Below are 17,253 nucleotides of genomic sequence, written 5' to 3'. Positions count from 1 at the left end.
GCAGAAAGGGCTTTTTGTTTTTGTTGTTTTGTTTAATTTACAGAGCATTCACTTTTGAGCAAACTTTGCTTACTTTTGAAACATGCAAATTTGGTCTTCTAAGAATGGTAGAACATTAGGAAAGAGTTAAAAATTACATTGGCTTAGGGTACCTGAGTGGCTCAATGGGTTAAAGCCTCTGCCTTCAGCTCAGGTCATGATCCCAGAGTCCAGGATTGAGCCCCGCATTGGGCTCTCTGCTCAGTGGGGAGCCTACTTCCCCCTCTTTCTGTCTCTGCCTGCCTCTCTGCCTGCTTGTGATATCTCTCTCTCTCTGTCAAATAAATAAATAAGTAAAATTTTTTTAAAAATTACATTGGCTATAACTAAAACCTTCCTATGCTTTTTAGACTTAGTAAGCTGTAAGATATTTAAGATACTGGAATAATAAACTACTTCTGCATGTTCTATAGAAAAATAAAAATGTATTAAAACTTTCTACCTTCCCAATAGAAATGCAGTTTTCTTCTTTAACACCATCCATTGGATCTTCCTTTTCATTCCTTTGTCGGCATTCTTTGTGAACAGCTGCGGTTATATAAGGTTTGGTGACATTAAATAGCTCAGATCGAAAAACATATCTCTGTATGAAGATTTCACAATTTCCTCTGGCATCATTATCTGGCTTAGTGGTAGAGTCAAAAGCACTAAATGTAGCAGAGGCTCCCAAAGACATCAAAGAATCCTTTTGAAGAGGATCAAAGTAGACAGATGAAGTGGGTTCATTTTTACTACAACAAGGCTCATGATGTTGGTGAAGTTGGTAGTTTATGTTGTTAACGAAAGAAAGATGATCTAATAACCATCCTGGAGACAGCTGATGCACCACTGACATTCTCTTCTCTTAAAAAAGAAAGGGAAAAAAAAAAAAAAAAACTCTGGAAATGAGGGTCTAGATGTAAAACCCAATTTGCCAGATTAACTTCTTAAATGTCCCGCATTTCAATAAAAATGTACTTCACATACACAGGTAGATTTCATGCGCATGTACATAAACTTAAGATATACACAAAAGAGAATTTGACATTCATGATATGTTAAGGAAAAATGTAATGCTTTAATATAAACTTTTAATTACAAGGTTGGTAATTCAAACTTTTCAGCCAATTTAGCAAAAGAGCATTAAAACATGATCTTATTTCTGGGATCCCAATTGAATCCTCCTGGGCCCTCCATACAACCTACTGTTCGTCCTTGAATCCAGCCACTAGGTCCACATCCTCCAAGTCACGAAGTCGCTCAATTCTTAAAGATGAGAGTGGTCTGTCAAAGCAAAGAATACTACATTACCTATGTGAATTCACCCTTTTTTATGAGATAAACCTAGAGAGGTCACATAATTTCCAGAGGAGTTCTTAGCAGATCAGTTCTTGTTTTTTCAAAGCACATTTACCATAACAAGTCAGCCCATCAACACTGCCATACTTAACCACTGCTACCAGAGGAGTGCAAAAAACAAAATGAAAGACTGATCTAGGCAGAGCACAATGCAATTTTAACAGATATCAGAAGAACCAAACCCTAACAAAATTGCAAGGTTATTGGTTCTGAGCAGTCCTCCTTCAGCAACTGTTTTTTCAAAACCTCCTTTTAACCAAAAAAAAAAAAAAAAAAAAGAGTAAAGTTCTGGGTATTGCCTACTAAATGTAGTATAATGAAGAACTTCAGAGGAGGAAAGAATAAGTGTGGGGTTTTTTTGTTGTTTTTTTGTTTTTGGTTTTGGTTTTTTTTAAAGATTTTTTTGACAGCGAGAGATCACAAGTAGGCAGAGAGGCAGGCACAGAGAGAGAAGAGGTAACAGGCTCCCCACCGAGCAGAGGCCCGATGCGGGGCTCGATGTGTTTTAACACTACAGTTAGTAAGAGAGCATTTAGATCCAAACTTCTAACTCCATGTAGTGTCAGCAGTGTGACCATGGACAAGTTATTTAATCTCACTGAGTCTCAAATTCATCTTTTTAATGATATCTCAGAAGACAGCTTAGAGAATTAAATGAGATCTAAGTGCTGCCCAGTGCCTGACATACAGCAACTGTTCAAACAAATGCTATTAGTGATGGTAATCCTGGTATTGGTCCTCCCTTCAGAGTCACCACTTGCGGTAATGTAATGGCTATTGAGAGCAAGAAATTTAGTCAAGAAGACTGAAACTCAGAAAAGGTGACATGCCCAAGATTACAATTAGTTAACCACAAATCTGCTCCAAGAATCAGTATGCGGACTTTGGCTCAAAGCTTTTCTCCAACCGCCACCACTCTCCGGGTATTGGGCAGTACATGTCTCTGAGTTTAAACTCAGGGAAGCAGGGAAGTTCTATTTTTTTTGTTGTTGTTGTTGTTTTGTTTGTTTGTTTTCTCAATTTCTATTTCTAAATTTTTTTTCTTTTTTTTTTTTTGTTTGTTTATTTACAGCATAACTGTGTTCATTGTTTTGGCATCACACCCAGTGCTCCATGCAGTACCCTCCCTATTACCCACCACCTGGTTCCTCAACCTCCCACCCGCCCGCCCCTTCAAAACCCTCTGGTTGTTTTTCAGAGTCCATAGTCTCTCATGGTTCTATTTTAACAAAGTAAACTACGGTGCTTAAATCCTTTCTCTTCTACTCTCCTCTTCACACCCAAACCCACCTTCTACCCCCTGGGGTTCCTCATAGCTTTACTCTCTGGCCACCACTAGAGGACCGTGAAACCCTAGCGAGCAAACTGCGAACCCTATCCTTAGCGGCCGCCACACCCGCTAGATCCTCAAAGCCGGCGACACCCACCCTCAGCAGTCACTATCTCCTACCTCACCGCATCCCCTGTCAGAAAAACTGCACGACGTCTCCCAGACTGGCATCATGAAAGAAGCAACCCTCTAAAGAGTGGTCATAAAAGACGCCACTTTCATAGCAAAGGAAGGAAATTTTTCTACGAGTCAACGGGCGCTGCCATGTTGCTGTACGGAAAAAGCGTTTCCAGGGCGATTTGGAGCTCTCCATCTGCTCCTCAGAGACCTAGAGCGCCCAGGTCTTCAGTGCTAACTTTAGAAATCGGACCAGACTTTGTAGGGGACGCTTGCACTTACCAGAGACTCCTGTGTGTTGACCGAGGCGGCAGGCGGCCAGCAACACGCACAATTGCCGCGTCAGAGAGCGGCGCGTAAGAGTTGTGCACGCGTTCGACGTACGTGTTGACGTAGACGCCAGCGGAGATTTTAAAATTCGAACTGCGACGGCGGGTGGAGGGAGGAGTTGGGTGTTTCGGCGGCTCCTGTCCTGCCCGGTGAATAGTTGCACAGGTTACAGGAATTCGGTCCCTGGGTTGTGTCACGAAACTGGAAGAAAGGTAAGTACTGACTTTGAGTTAATTTTGTGCCGCCGAACTGTTCTAAGGGAGAAAGCGATGGCGCTAACAGCTTAGATTTAGAGGCCCTGAGGAACAACGTTTTGGTGTCTGCCATTGTGAGAAACCTCTGGGCCGAGTCTGTACGGGGCGCAAGTTTCCCGGAGCCCAATAAATTTCAACTGACACTGACTTCCAGGGAGAAGAGGGAGACCTAAGGGCACTCTGGTGGGGAGCCGAGAGTCTGGAGGAAGGAAAGGGGAAGAACTGATGGGAGCAGGGAAAAGAGGGACAAGATGAAGAACAGTTTGAGGTGTTGCGTTTGAGATACTAGTGTAACGTCCTAGTGAGTGTGTAGGGAAGTCTTAATCTTAAATTACATTTTAAGTGAAGATTTGGAATGCCCATGTAGGTGAGTGGGAAATTTGAATGGATAGCAAAAATGTATAAAGATGTGAAAGAAATAGGTGGCAGAACAAGATGGAAAGAGTGTAATCAGTTTAAAAAACAAAGGAGAGCCTAGAGAAGTGACAGGATAACCACAAATGTCCACAGCGCTGGAAATCAAGACAGGACCTGAGATATCTAGGTGTATTAAACACCTGTGGCATTAGACACAGAGATGAGGTAGGATCAAAAGATTTGCAATTAATGAGTATTCTAGGAGACAACTGCTTCAGTAGAGATGAAGGAAATGTTAATTTTCTGAGAAATAAGAAGGAGCCTGTAGACCATTTTGTGGACCAGATAATTGACCCTTGTTGGAAGGGAGATTGAAGAGGGGCACTAATATAAATGGGAATTAAATATAAATGGGAAACAGTGGGTTAAAGATGGAGCAAGAGAGATGGACATTAGGAAAAGAAAATAGAGCAGCTGTATTCTCTAAGACCAATGTAAAGGAAACATCTTGAGGTAGTTCTTGTCAGGTAGCCTATGACTTTCCCAATGAAAAGGTGCAGCCGGGGCGCCTGGGTGGCTCAGTGGTTTGGGCCGCTGCCTTCGGCTCGGGTCATGATCTCGGGGTCCTGGGATCGAGTCCCACGTCCGGCTCTGTGCTCTGAGGGGAGCCTGCTTCCCTCTCACTCTCTCTGCCTGCCTCTCTGCCTACTTGTGATCTCTCTCTGTCAAATAAATAAATAAAATCTTTAAAAAAAAAAAAAAAAAGGTGCAGCCAACAGCAGTAAGGTGATCTGGGTTAGGCTTCAGAGCTTTAATTACCATAGATGTGTCAAGGCAGGAATTATACCTTATTTATCATTGTGTCATTTCAATTGCCTTGCACACTCGGTGTACATGGTAGGCAGTTAGTAAATATTCGTGTGTGTTGAATATTTTTAAAAGAAGTTAAATACACATTCCCTGCAAATGACTTAACGTTATATGAACAAGAGGGCCCAGGGAAAGATTATCTTGAAAAAACAATGCTTGGTTGCTTTCCATTTGGGGATGAAGATAACAGCTGGTGCTTAATGAAGCATCTGTTTCTGGAAAGATTTTTTATTAAATACTGAATTAATTCATGAATGCAGGTGGTAAGCATGAAGCGCAGTTCAGTTTCCACCGGTGGTGCTGGCCGACTCTCCATGCAGGAGTTAAGGTCTCAGGATCTCAATAAACAAGGCCTCCATACCCCTCAAACGTAAGTCCTCGTGCCTGTTTTGGACCAAAAAAATCTGTGAAGATGATTAATATAAAAATGTACTATGATGTTCTGATGAATCTTGTTTGTTCACATTGGTACCTAATTTGGGTTAATGAAGGCTAAAAATTGGCATATTATTGTGTTTTATCTCATTTGTTCCTTAAATTTCCAAAGCTACATCCTTTGCCCAGCAACTCCTAAAAAGGACTGTTAGTTGCCTTTCAGCATTTTTTCTTATTTTCCTCCTTTATTCTAGAGCTGCTTAATTCAAGCTTATTGCTAGAACTTTGAATTTACTGAAGTATATCCAACTGGCAAAATTATCAGAGTTATTACTTATTTGCTTGATGATAAGCTGCAGTTTAGAAGAGCCTACAGAACCACTTCTCCAAGCAGCTTTCTCAGTATTCACTGGAAAGTGGTATATAATTATACTGTCATAAACGAGTTTTTCTCTTTAAGTTTGTTCTAATTAAAAGAAGGCTGTTTGTAAGCCACTGAGGGCTTTATCAACCCTGTGATACCAAAGTACAAGTTACTTGCTAACTGTACGTAAATTACTTAGGTTTACATTGTATAAGCCTCAGCTACTTTTAGAAATTTGAATTATTTGTATCTTTAACTTCTGAAATCAGAAATTTTTTGTATTATTACACATTACATACACTAAAAGATTTATGCCTTGAATTATATTGAAAACTAAATAGCTGTCATTGGTAATGTTTTGGGTTTGTCATTTACATAATGTATGTTCTTAGGTGTAGCTGCATTCTGATACAGTAGGCCTTAAAAGAAAAATGTTAAATGTAGCTATCATCCTATGATTGAAGTTACCCATTTTTAAATTCTTTTCCTTTAAGGTTATCCATAAATGTACATATGTTAAAATGATTGAAATGAGAATGTAGATAATCTCCTTTCTTCTTAACATTTTAAAAAGCATTAGTACTTGTGCATGTTGTTAGCCTATACCATTTTTAACAGCTATGATTGCCACTAAAAATTTTCATGATTCTGGGCCCCTGGGTGGCTCAGTCATTAAGTGTCGGCCTTCAGCTCAGGTCATGATCCCAGGATCGAGCCCCACATTGGGCTCCCTGCTCCACGGGAAGCCTGCTTCTCCCTCTCCTACTCCCCTTGTTTGTGTTCTCTCTTTCACTATGTCTCTCTGTCAAATAAATAAAATCTTAAAAAAAAGGTTTTTTCGTGATTCTGAATTATTTTTATAGGTAACGGAAAAGAGGTACTAGTTCCAACGTATTTCCAAAAATTTCTTAAACTAATTTTTTTATATATTTTTTTTAAAGATTTTATTTATTTGACAGAGAGAGATCACAAGCAGATAGAGAGGCAGGCAGAGAGAGAGAGAGGGAAGCAGGCTCCCTGCCGAGCAGAGAGCCCGATGCCGGACTCAATCCCAGGACCCCGAGATCATGACCTGAGCCAAAGGCAGCGGCTTAACCCACTGAGCCACCCAGGCGCCCCTAATTTTTTTTTATATTTTTTAAAGTTTGTCTTTTTCATTTTGTTAAAGCAAAGAGAAACCAACATTTGGAAAGCTGAATATAAACAAACCCACATCTGAAAGAAAAGTCTCTGTGTTTGGTAAAAGGTAATGATATTTTTTATTAGTTTTAATGAAGGGATTCTAAAAAAAAATTGGATGGCATGATCTCTTACAAAAGAAAGTTATAAGCTAGCTTTCTTCTGTTTTAAATGATGAAATGGTTATATCTGTTTTATCTGTTATATCTGTTTTAGATAGATCTATCAGCACATTCAGACCACTATTTCATGTTGTAAGTGAATAGATTAAAAATTCTGCGCCTAGCTTTCAGATGGTATGGAACCATAGCATTTTTAAATTGGGAGGAGCCATTATCTAGTTCAACATTTTAGTCCCAGGCTTTTTTATACTCTTAAATATTAAGATTCCAAAGAGCTTTTTATTTTGTGGGCTGTATTCATGAATATTAATCATATTAGATATTAAAACTGAAAAGTTTTTAATTATGCATTCATTGAATATAAAATAATAATAACCCCTTACATGTTAACAAAAATATCATAATTATATTTTTTTTTCCAAATACAAAACTATTTCAGTAAGAAAAGTGATGTTGTTTTACATCTTTGCAAATCTCTTTAATGTCTGTCTAAATAGAAGATCGCTAGCTTCTCATATCAGCTTCCACATTGTTAAAATATCATACATCATATAACCAACCTCTGAAAAACTCCAGAGTACACTCATGATAAAATGAAAATGAAAGGGGCAAGTACCATCTTAGTTTTTCAGTATGAAAATAGCTTTGACTTCTCAGATCTCCGAGATCACACTTTGAGAACCACTGTTTAGTGTAGATCGGTGGTTGCCTATGCTGAAGGTAGGGCAAGGCTTGATTGTTAAAGAGTAAAAAAACTTTTGCAATGACGAAAATGTTCAATATCTTCATATCTTCATTGTGGCAGAGATTACATGTGTGTATACGTTGTCAAACGTCATCATACTGGACACTTTAAACAGATACATTTTACTCTTAAGAAAATTACAACTCAATAAAATTGATCTATTTTTTTAAGAAATGATAAACCCCAAAACTGAAAAAATAATATGTTCTTTTATCTCACCAAAACCAAATATAACTGTTTTAAGACAAACCTGTTCAGTTGTTTTGAAAATATTCAGAGATGAAATGTTTGTTACATTATGAAAAGTCTTTGCCTTGAAACCAAATTAAGCTCTTTCTGGTATTCATTCCCACTGATGAAGAATTTTAAGACATTTTTGTATTGTAACTTTTCCCTCAGTGGTAAACCTCAGAGATCATGATAATTATTATAAAATAACATTTTCTGAGCCAGACATTGTTTTAAGTACTTTGTCTGTACTTCCTCTTTTAATCAATCCTAAGAACTGCTCTGTGAATAGACACTGTTATTGTATCCATTTTATAGAAAAGGTAATTGAAGCACAGATTAAGTAATTTATTTAGGGTCATACAACTAGAAACAAGAGGCAGAATTTGAAACCACAAACTCTGGTTCTAGGCCTTGTGATCTTAAGCTATAAATTGAATGATACAGTATTTTGATTGGTTAGGGTATTCTCTTTTAACTTAAAAAGATGTCTAATAGTGCAGTTTTGTGTAGAGTAACAGCTGAGTCTATACATGTACTCCTTTTGGTTAAAAAAAAATGAGTAATAACAGTTTATAGAAAAGTAGTTGTCAAATTACTCAGGGGAAAAAATAGCGAATCTGGGCTGTGGAATGAGAGGGCCCAAGCTAAAGAACTTTTAGAGCTTTGGCAGGAGAGAAGTTGAAAGCAGTAAGCAAACCTGCAGGGAGAAATAGATCTCTGATGAACAGAGTTCAAATATTACACCAATGTTCATTGCATCTCAGTTTTGTGGTATATGTTCAATAAAGAAAATTATTATTCTAAGGTTATTTAATAAGCTACAGTTGTTAGTGAAACCAGGCTACAAAGTTAGGCAAAAGGAACCATTATAAAAATGTAAAGTTTTGTTTTGTGGGGAAGGCTTAGAATGGAACATATATGTTGCATCAGTTAATGACTAAAAAGTTGCACCATGTAAATTTATGGTAAATAACAATCAGATACATAGTATTGCATGACACAAAAATATTCAAGAGAAAAAGCATACACAACCTATTTTAACATCTCAAAAGCAATTTTCTCACAAGAAATGATGGCAAATGAAGGGGTTAAGAGTGAAGAAGCAATCATGAAAGGCTAAAAAGGATGGCGAAAGGACTTGGGTTACTGAATAAACTTGGAGAATGGTTTTACAGAAGATCTAGTGGACTCAAAATGCACATTCTTAGGTGATGGTGTTAGGAATGCAAAGCACCACGGTGTATTTTTTTTCCCATCTCATTTTATACTTATCATGATTTGCCCTTTTTCTCTCCTTTGAATTAAAGAATTGAACTTTGATGTTGTTGCTGCTAGTAAAATACAAGATCACCTTGAAATAATTTAGACTTGACCACTGCCAGAAATACTTTTGACTGGCTCTTTATGTTTCCAGAACTAGTGGACATGGATCCCGGAATAGTCAATTTGGTATATTTTCCAGTTCTGAAAAAATCAAGGACCCACGACCACTTAATGACAAAGCATTCATTCAGCAGTGTATTCGACAACTCTGTGAGGTATTTTATATTCTCTTAAGTATTTCCCAATAATTTTTTATTATAAACTGTTTGATATTTCATAAAAATTATTGTAGTTTCTTACAGAAAATGGTTATGCGTATAGCGTATCCATGAAATCTCTACAAGCTCCTTCTGTTAAAGACTTCCTAAAGATCTTCACTTTTCTTTATGGCTTCCTGTGCCCTTCGTATGAACTTCCTGACACAAAGTTTGAAGAAGAGGTTCCAAGAATCTTTAAAGATCTTGGGTTTGTATGTTATATTTATTAGCCTAGAGAGATTGTTGAAACACAAAGAAGAATCAGACTCAATTGATTTGTAAAGATTCTGAGTTAGAAAAATCATGTATTTTAAGATCACTGTGAGCAGTATATCTTAGAATAAATTTAAAAGGCAAGAAAAACCACTGTTTGAACGTTATTGCAGAACTATAGAAGATAGTTCATAAGGCCTTCCAAATACTGAGATGACAAGGAATAGATAGGATGGGCTGGATACCACAGATTTTATAGAAGGAAAAAAGACAGGATAGGAGGCCTGGAGAAAATGGGGTGGGTAAAGTCAAGAATGGCTTTGTAGAGTAAACACAGGAAGAAATGGATTTGAAGATGAAGAGTATACACATGTAGCTTATTTGGAGTACATTGAATTTGAGAGAACAAAAAATCTTTCAGGAGAGAAGTCCAGCATACTGGTTATAAATCAAGTTCTACAGTGTTAGGTATACATGCATGAAATAATCTGCAGAGAAGAAACCAATGAGATTCTGAAATGAGATTCTGAAATCTCATTTCAGAATAAGATGACCAAGGATGAAATCTTAATAAATATCTTCTAAATAAGTCAAGACTTTGGGTATATATGTGGAATTTTTCAAATGTAACTTCTTGCCAAATTTAGCCTTATTTTCAGGAAATTAACATTGTTGGCCTTTATTTTTTTTTTCTAATTTCTCATAGGTATCCTTTTGCATTATCCAAAAGCTCCATGTATACAGTGGGTGCCCCTCATACATGGCCACACATTGTGGCAGCCTTGGTTTGGCTGATAGACTGCATCAAGGTATTTGGTTTTTCATTTTAAAATGTATATGTAGGAAAGTTTTTTTTTATTCCTTATGATAGTGTTATTTCTTTGTCTTTTGCCAGTTATCTCAAAGTTTGCAACTGTTTTCATTTTCCAAGGCACATTTGTGTTTAAGTTCTTCAGACTCTTAATAAATGCTTCTAGAGGTGAGAGTAAGGAATTACCACACTGGCAAGGAAATTATTTGTTTTCATGAGGTTTTAAAGCTTTAAAAAAAAAGGTAGGAAATTATTTCCCCCATTATGTACGTAACATTACTTTGGTTTTTTCCCCTTTATTAATTAAAATTCATATTCATTGCAAAAAATTTTGGAAATACAAAAATACACAGAAAGTGATATACCCATAATCCCACAACTCAGACACAACAATTTTTTTTTTTTTTAATATTTTATTTATTTGACAGAGAGAGAGGTCACAACTAGGCAGAGAGGCAGGCAGAGAGAGAGGAGGAAGCAGGCTCCCCACGGAGCAGAGAGCCCGATGTGGGGCTCGATCCCAGGACCCTGAGACCATGACCCGAGCTGAAGGCAGAGGCCTAAACCACTGAGCCACCCAGGCGCCCCTCAGACACAACAATTTAAAACGTTTCCTTGGGCTATAGTTTTTTTTTTTGTTTGTTTGTTTTTTTTAAAGATTTTATTTATTTATTTGACAGAGAGAGATCACAAGTAGGCAGAGAGGCAGGCAGAGAGAGAGGAGGAAGCAGGCTCCCTGTGGAGCAGAGACTTGGGCTATAGTTTTAAAGATGCATTTTTGTTACGCAAAGTATGTGGGTTTTTTTCTTTCAACTTTTGATGTATATTGACAAATTTCTCTGCAGAAAACTTGCACCAGTTAAAAGCTCCTCAACAATGTGAGCATATGCATTTACCATTTGAAAGGTGAAAAAAAAAGCTTAATATATATATGTTATAAAAGCAATTGTCTTTTTGTATGGTTTGTCATTGCTATTTCTTGTGGACTTTTTTTTTGCCCTATTTTATGTATATATTTTTTTTGTTTCTGTAATTTTAACCTTTATAAAACTGCTTATATTTATCAATATTTTTAAACGAATGAGTGGAAACATGATTTTTTTCATATTTGTAATTTTTCTTCTCAACTTGAACATATTTCACACTTATTACAACTGCCTATTTGTGTCTTTTGCCATTTTTCTATTTTCTTATTGAATTATAGGAACATCATTTTAAACATCAAAAACAGATTGGAGTAATTAGCTCATATGGATATGGTACAGATATTTTTTCCCTTTTGATTTATGTGCTGTATTTTCACTATTGAGAAATGCAAATTATTATCTAGTCTAGTTCAGTCTCTTCCTTTTATAGTTTTTTTTCTTCCCTTTATAGTTTCTGAGTTTCCTGTCCTTAGTGCTAAAATCCCTAAAACTAATACTGTCCTGACATTCTCTGGCAATTGATAATCCCTTGACAAAATACAGGCAGGCACTGAGTGATTGGATTTTGACCCAGAAGACATCTCAGTACTTTTAGCACCACCATTGTCAAGATAAGAGTAGAAATCCAATGACATCGTCCGTTAATACAACTCACATTTTATTGAGCTTTACGTATAATGTCTGTGAATTCAATCTGTTTCTCCTCAGTGATATCCATAGACGTTGGATAACTACCTCTCTTTTCCCACTACCAAATACTCCTCTTGTCAATAGAACGCTTTATCCTTGTTTCACTAAGCAGCTTAAGCATTCATAAGTGGTTAGGAGATAGCATTTCCACAGTGATGCAAGACCTCATGGAGTACCTGCTTTGGCTTCTGTTGGAGAGGGACTTCTGGAGATGCCTCCAAATCTGTTATATAGGTAGAAATTTCCGCCTTGCTATATTGGTTTGTTTGAGATAGTAGAACTGAACACTAGAAGAATCAATGAGAGATTGTAAGAACCAGTGAGACATCATAGGTTTCTTGTTCTAATTATCTTTCCCACTTAACAGAGTCCTAGAAATTTAGCCAGACTTAGGATGGCCTTCTTAGTCTCTGATGTTTAAAAAAAAAAAAAAAAAAAAAAAAAAATTTCTTCCACTGTTTTCCCTACCATTTTTATAACTTCATTGTGTTTAATCTTTTTATTGTTTCCTTCCTTCTGCTACCTTTGGACTTATTTTAGTTTTCTCTTTCTAGTTGCTTGAGGTATAGAGCTAGGTTTCTTTACTTGGGAACTGTTTTCTTGATGTATGCATTTGTAGCTGTAAACTTCCCTCTTTAAACTGGTTTAGCTACAGCTTGGTATGTTGTGTTTCCATTTTGATTTGTCTCAAGATACTTTTTCATTTCCCCTTTAATTTCTGGTTTGCTACATTGGTTGTTCAGGAGAGTGATATTTAACTTTCATGTTCCTGTGACTTTTTCGGTTTTCCTCCTATTGTTGATTTCTAGTTTCATACCATTTTGGTTAGAGAAGATACTTGGTATGATTTCTTCTTGAATTATACTAAGACTTGTTTTATGACTTAATAAATGGTCTCTCCTAGAAAATTTTCCTTGTACTCATGAGAAGAATGTATATTTTGCTGTTGTTGGATATGTTCTGTGTATGTTTGTTGAGTCCATTTGGTCTGTAGTGTTGTTCAAATTGCAATTTATTTATTCTCTGTCTGGATGATCTCCCCATTGTTAAGAGTGTAGTATTAAAGTCTTCTAACTATTATTGTATTGCTGTTATTTCTTTTAGTTCTATTAGTATTTGCTTTATATATTTAGGTGCTCCCATGTTGGTTGCATAAATATTTTATCTTCTGATGAATTGACTCTTTTATCAATATGTAATGACCTTTGTTATCTCTTTCTACCATTTTTAAAGTCTGTTTTGTCTGATACATCTTTTTCATCCCTTCACTCTCAGTCTGTGTCTCTAAAATTAAAGTGAGCTTCTTGTAGGCAGCCTATTTTTGGTCTTATTTTTGTCCATTCAATCATTCTGTGTCTTTTGGTTGGAAAGCTTAATCCACTTACACTTAAAGTAATTATTCATAGGTAAGGATTTATTGCCATTTTGTTCATAGTTTTCTGTTTTGTAGATCTGTTGTTCTGCTTGGTCCTTATCCTACTATCTTCTTTTGAAATGTGATGATCTTTGATATCAGCATCCTTTGACCATCATCTGTTTATGTATCTACTTCATGTTTTTCCCTTGTGATTATCATAAGGCTTAGATAAAATATCTTTAAAACTATAACATTCAGGGGGCGCCTGGGTGGCTCAGTGGGTTAAAGCCTCTGCCTTTGGCTCAGGTCATGATCTCAGGGTCGTGAGATCGAGCCCCGCATCGGGCTTTCTGCTCAGCAGGGAGCCTGCTTCCTCCTCTCTCTCTGCCTGCCTCTCTGCCTACTTGTGATCTCTGTCTTTAAAAAAAAAAAATCTTAAAAAAAAAGAAAAAAAAAACTATAACATTCAGGGCACCTGGATAGTTCAATTGGTTAAGTGTCCAACTCTTGATGTCAGGTCTTGATCTCAGGTCATGAGTTCAAGCCCCACACTGGGCTCCATGCTGGGTGTAGAACCTAATTTAAAAAAGAATAATAACTGTAACATTCTATTTTAAACTGATAGCTTCAATAACATTCATAAACTCTACACTTCCACTTCCCCTTTTACATTTTAGGTTATTGATGTTACAGTTTACATACCTTTTTATATTGTGTTTCCAATAACAGATTATTGCAGTTATGGTTCTTTTTAATACTTTTATTTTTTAACTATTAAACTAGAGTCATGAGTGAATTACACACCACCACATTAGAAAAGAAGACTTTGTATGTTTATCATTATCAATGAGTTTTACATTACCTTCATATGTTTTTACAGTGTTAATTAGCATCTTTTTTTCTTCTACTCAAAGAACTCCCTGTAACCTTCCTTGTAAGGCAGGTCTTGTGATGGTGAACTTCCTCAGCTTTTATGTTGGAAAGTCTATATTTCTCCTTCATTTCTGAAAGGCAGTTTTTCCAGATATAATATTTTAGGTTGACAGTTGTTTTCCTTTCAATATTTTGAATATGCCATCCCTTTCTCTCCTGCCCTAAAAAAGTTTCTATTGAGAATTCCACCAATAGTCTTACAGGGGTTTTCTTGTATGTAACTTCTCTCTTTTCTCTTTCTGCTTTCAAAATTCTTTGTCTTGATTTTTGACAATTTAATTATAATAGTCTCAACATAGCCCTGTTTGGGGTCCTGTGTGCTTCATGGATCTGGATGTCCATTTTTCTTTCTACATTTGGGAAGATTTCATCTCTTACTGCTTTAAGTCTCTTACTGCTTTATACTTTATTTTTATACTTTATACTTTCATCTCTTCTTGTTTAAAGTCTTTGTTGCTTTATACTTTCTGTGCCCTTCTCTTTCTTTTCTCCTTTTGAGATTCCCATAATGCAGATATTATATCATTTGATGATGATCCATAAGTCCCATACACTTCTCTTTTTCATTCTTTTTTCTTTCTGTTTATGTGACTGGATAATTTCCAATGTCCTGTCCTCTAGCCCACTGATTCCTTCTTCTGCATGGTTGACTTTGCTTTTGAAGCTCTCTGCTTAATTCTTTAGATCAGCCTTTTTTTTTTTTTCAGCTCTCATTTGATTTTTTGTTTAATAGTGTCTGTTTCTTCATTGAATTTCTTGTTTTGTTCATACATCGTTTTTCTAATTTTGTTTAGTTGGCTGTGTGTTCTTATACCTTAGTAAATATTTTTGAGAGGGTTATTCTGAATTAATTCATAGATCTCCATTTCTGTAGGGTCAGTTATTGGAGCTTTATTAGTTTTCCTTTGGTAATGTCATGTTTGCCTTATTTTTCATGATCCTTGATTCCTTATGATGGTACCTGCACATTTGAGTAAGTGGTCTCTTCTTCCACATTTGACAGGTTCTCTTTTAGAGACAGTTCTTTACCAGTCAGCTCAGATTGGGTTTTTAGATGTATCTAGATGTATAATGTACTTGGTTAATTGGGGCTTATATCAGGGTCTATTTTGGGGAAAGGTCACTGCCTAAGTTGTGAGGTTAGGGGAGAAGGGGAAGTGCTACTCTACAGTAGGAGAAGACTGCTGGCTTGGTTCCCTGCCATATTCCCAGCTGCTCTGGTTGGGTTTTCTGGTCAGGTGGCACGAAGACTGTATTCAGCTTTGGATAGCACCATAAATTATCTTCCTTTTCCTACTGGGGTTTCCGATCAAGCCTCAGCCAGCAAAGCTTTTTGGGAATCAAATCAGAGAGAATTGCTTGCTTAGCTCCCCGAATAACAGGGCTGTTGTCTTGGGTCTGCAGAAACAGAGCCACTGAGCAGGTTTTCCACTCAATTGCTGTAACTGGGGCTAGAGGGGAGGCTATTGAGATTCCCATGAGCTCTGGTAAGTTTTTCTGGAACAGGGTTGGAGGTTGTATTCAGCAGTGGACAGGGCTACGGATCAGATTCCCTAACAGAGTGGAGGAAAGAGAACAGATCCAAGGCTGGCAAGATTCTTCTTGCAAAGCTAATGAAGCAAACCTGTGCTCCAGACTTGGCCAGACGGGGTTGCTAACTTTCCTCTGCAGATGATCAAAGCCCCAACCAAGCTCTCTTCAGCTCCTGAGCCAGGCAGTTTTCCAGATGCTCCAGCTAGGTTTCCAGCTTGGACAGAGCCAGAAGCTATACTAGCCATGGGTAAGGTTGTGAATTAGTTCTCCTGCCTGAGCAGAGCAGGAGAATAGACCCCAGTTGCTCTTTGTGGTCTTGACTTAAACCAACTCGTGCCCCAAGTTTACTGTCCAAATGAGGTCACTAGCTTTGCTCAGTGGATGATCACTTCTGCCTTCCAGGCTCTTAGCTCAGGTATTTCGGAGCTGAGAAGCATTTCAGGAATCCAAACAGGCTTTCTGGTCAGGTAGGGCTAAGAGCTACACTGAGCAGTGGGTGGAGCTGTGGATTAACTCCCCTACTTGGGCAGAGGGGCAGGCTCAGGCTTTCTGAGTTCTTTTCTCCTCTCTTCTATTTCACTATATAGAGAAGTGGTATACTGGAAAATAATCACCTTTTACTGAAAAAATATTACTCAAATCCACACTTCTGGTTATCTCTATATAGTTTCAGGTTGAAACTGTTTCAACCAAATCTCCTCAGTTCAGAAGAACTTTTAATTCTTGTAGTAATGTTTTATATAGCTCCTGGTGAGTTGTTTGTCCCTCTATAAGGGTCTTTTTTTAACTTAATGGAGTATCGAGAATTTTCACATGGACCTTTGTCAAAGCAACAGAAACACTTATCTACCCTGATAACAAGGTAGAAGATTCTGTTCTTCATCTTGGGCTCTGCCCTACATATCTTTCAGACTTAGTTTTAAATCTCATTGTGGGGTGCCTGGGTGGCTCAAATGATTAAGTGTCTGCCTTCAGCTCAGGTCATGATCTCCAGGTCCTGGAATCAAGCCCCATGTTGGGCTCCCAGCTCAGCGGGAGTCTCCTTCTCCCTCTGCCTCTCCCCCTGCTTGTGCTCTCTCTCTTTCTCCATCTCTGTATCTCTCTCAAACGAATAAATAAAATCTTTAAAAATAAATAAATTTTTAAAAATCTGATTATTGAAGCCTTGTCAAAGGAAGAAGTCATAAAAGATGAGTTAATAGAGTTTGACTGCATTCACCTTAGTGAATACAAAAAGTCTTATATGACTGTCTTTGGAATAGGATAGAAGTAGATATGGCAAGCAACTCTGGGCTAAGAACTTAGGAATCTGATATGTAAGTCCTAGGATAAGAAAAGTTAATGAAATATTTTTAGTAGAAGCCACATTCCTTTTTCATTCCTAATGCATGGTACTTCTCTTAGAACCTTACTGTGCATTATACTAGATACACATTTATATGTTTACATTTCATAGCAATTTCATTTACATTTTCTAGTGATTTTTTTCATGTTTGGAAGGTTGTATTTTTAAAACAATTTATAAAAATAGGTGTTCCAGGGGCGCCTGGGTGGCTCAG

At 37.2% G+C, this 17,253-nt stretch overlaps 2 protein-coding genes across 4 annotated transcripts in view; one reads left to right on the top strand and one right to left on the bottom strand.

The window, feature by feature from the left end:
* Positions 1-3,171, bottom strand: part of METTL4 (methyltransferase 4, N6-adenosine) — a 49,849-nt gene extending 46,678 nt beyond the window's left edge. The window contains exons 1-3 of one of the 3 annotated variants that reach the window (XM_046026089.1): positions 3,107-3,171; positions 1,221-1,302; positions 482-882 (exon numbers count right to left, since the gene is read on the bottom strand). In XM_046026089.1, the coding sequence (XP_045882045.1) occupies positions 482-874 (393 nt within the window). In that variant the 5' untranslated portion in view covers positions 875-882; positions 1,221-1,302; positions 3,107-3,171. Of the gene's footprint in view, positions 1-481; positions 883-1,220; positions 1,303-2,667; positions 2,763-3,106 lie in introns of those variants that run through there. The other 2 variants (XM_046026087.1, XM_046026088.1) reach the window with 2 other exon arrangements.
* Positions 3,172-3,272: 101 nt separating this feature from the next.
* Positions 3,273-17,253, top strand: part of NDC80 (NDC80 kinetochore complex component) — a 50,932-nt gene continuing 36,951 nt past the window's right edge. Inside the window, exons 1-6 of the mRNA XM_046025283.1 lie at positions 3,273-3,366; positions 4,896-5,005; positions 6,543-6,620; positions 9,066-9,189; positions 9,267-9,439; positions 10,151-10,253. Of these exons, the coding sequence (XP_045881239.1) occupies positions 4,905-5,005; positions 6,543-6,620; positions 9,066-9,189; positions 9,267-9,439; positions 10,151-10,253 (579 nt within the window). The 5' untranslated portion in view covers positions 3,273-3,366; positions 4,896-4,904. The remainder of the gene's footprint in view (positions 3,367-4,895; positions 5,006-6,542; positions 6,621-9,065; positions 9,190-9,266; positions 9,440-10,150; positions 10,254-17,253) is intronic.

This window comes from Meles meles, chromosome 12, assembly GCF_922984935.1.
Source record: "Meles meles chromosome 12, mMelMel3.1 paternal haplotype, whole genome shotgun sequence".
Taxonomy (NCBI): Eukaryota; Metazoa; Chordata; class Mammalia; order Carnivora; family Mustelidae; genus Meles; species Meles meles.
The sequence above is the reverse complement of the archived record's forward strand: the minus strand, read 5'-3'. Positions and strand labels throughout refer to the sequence as shown.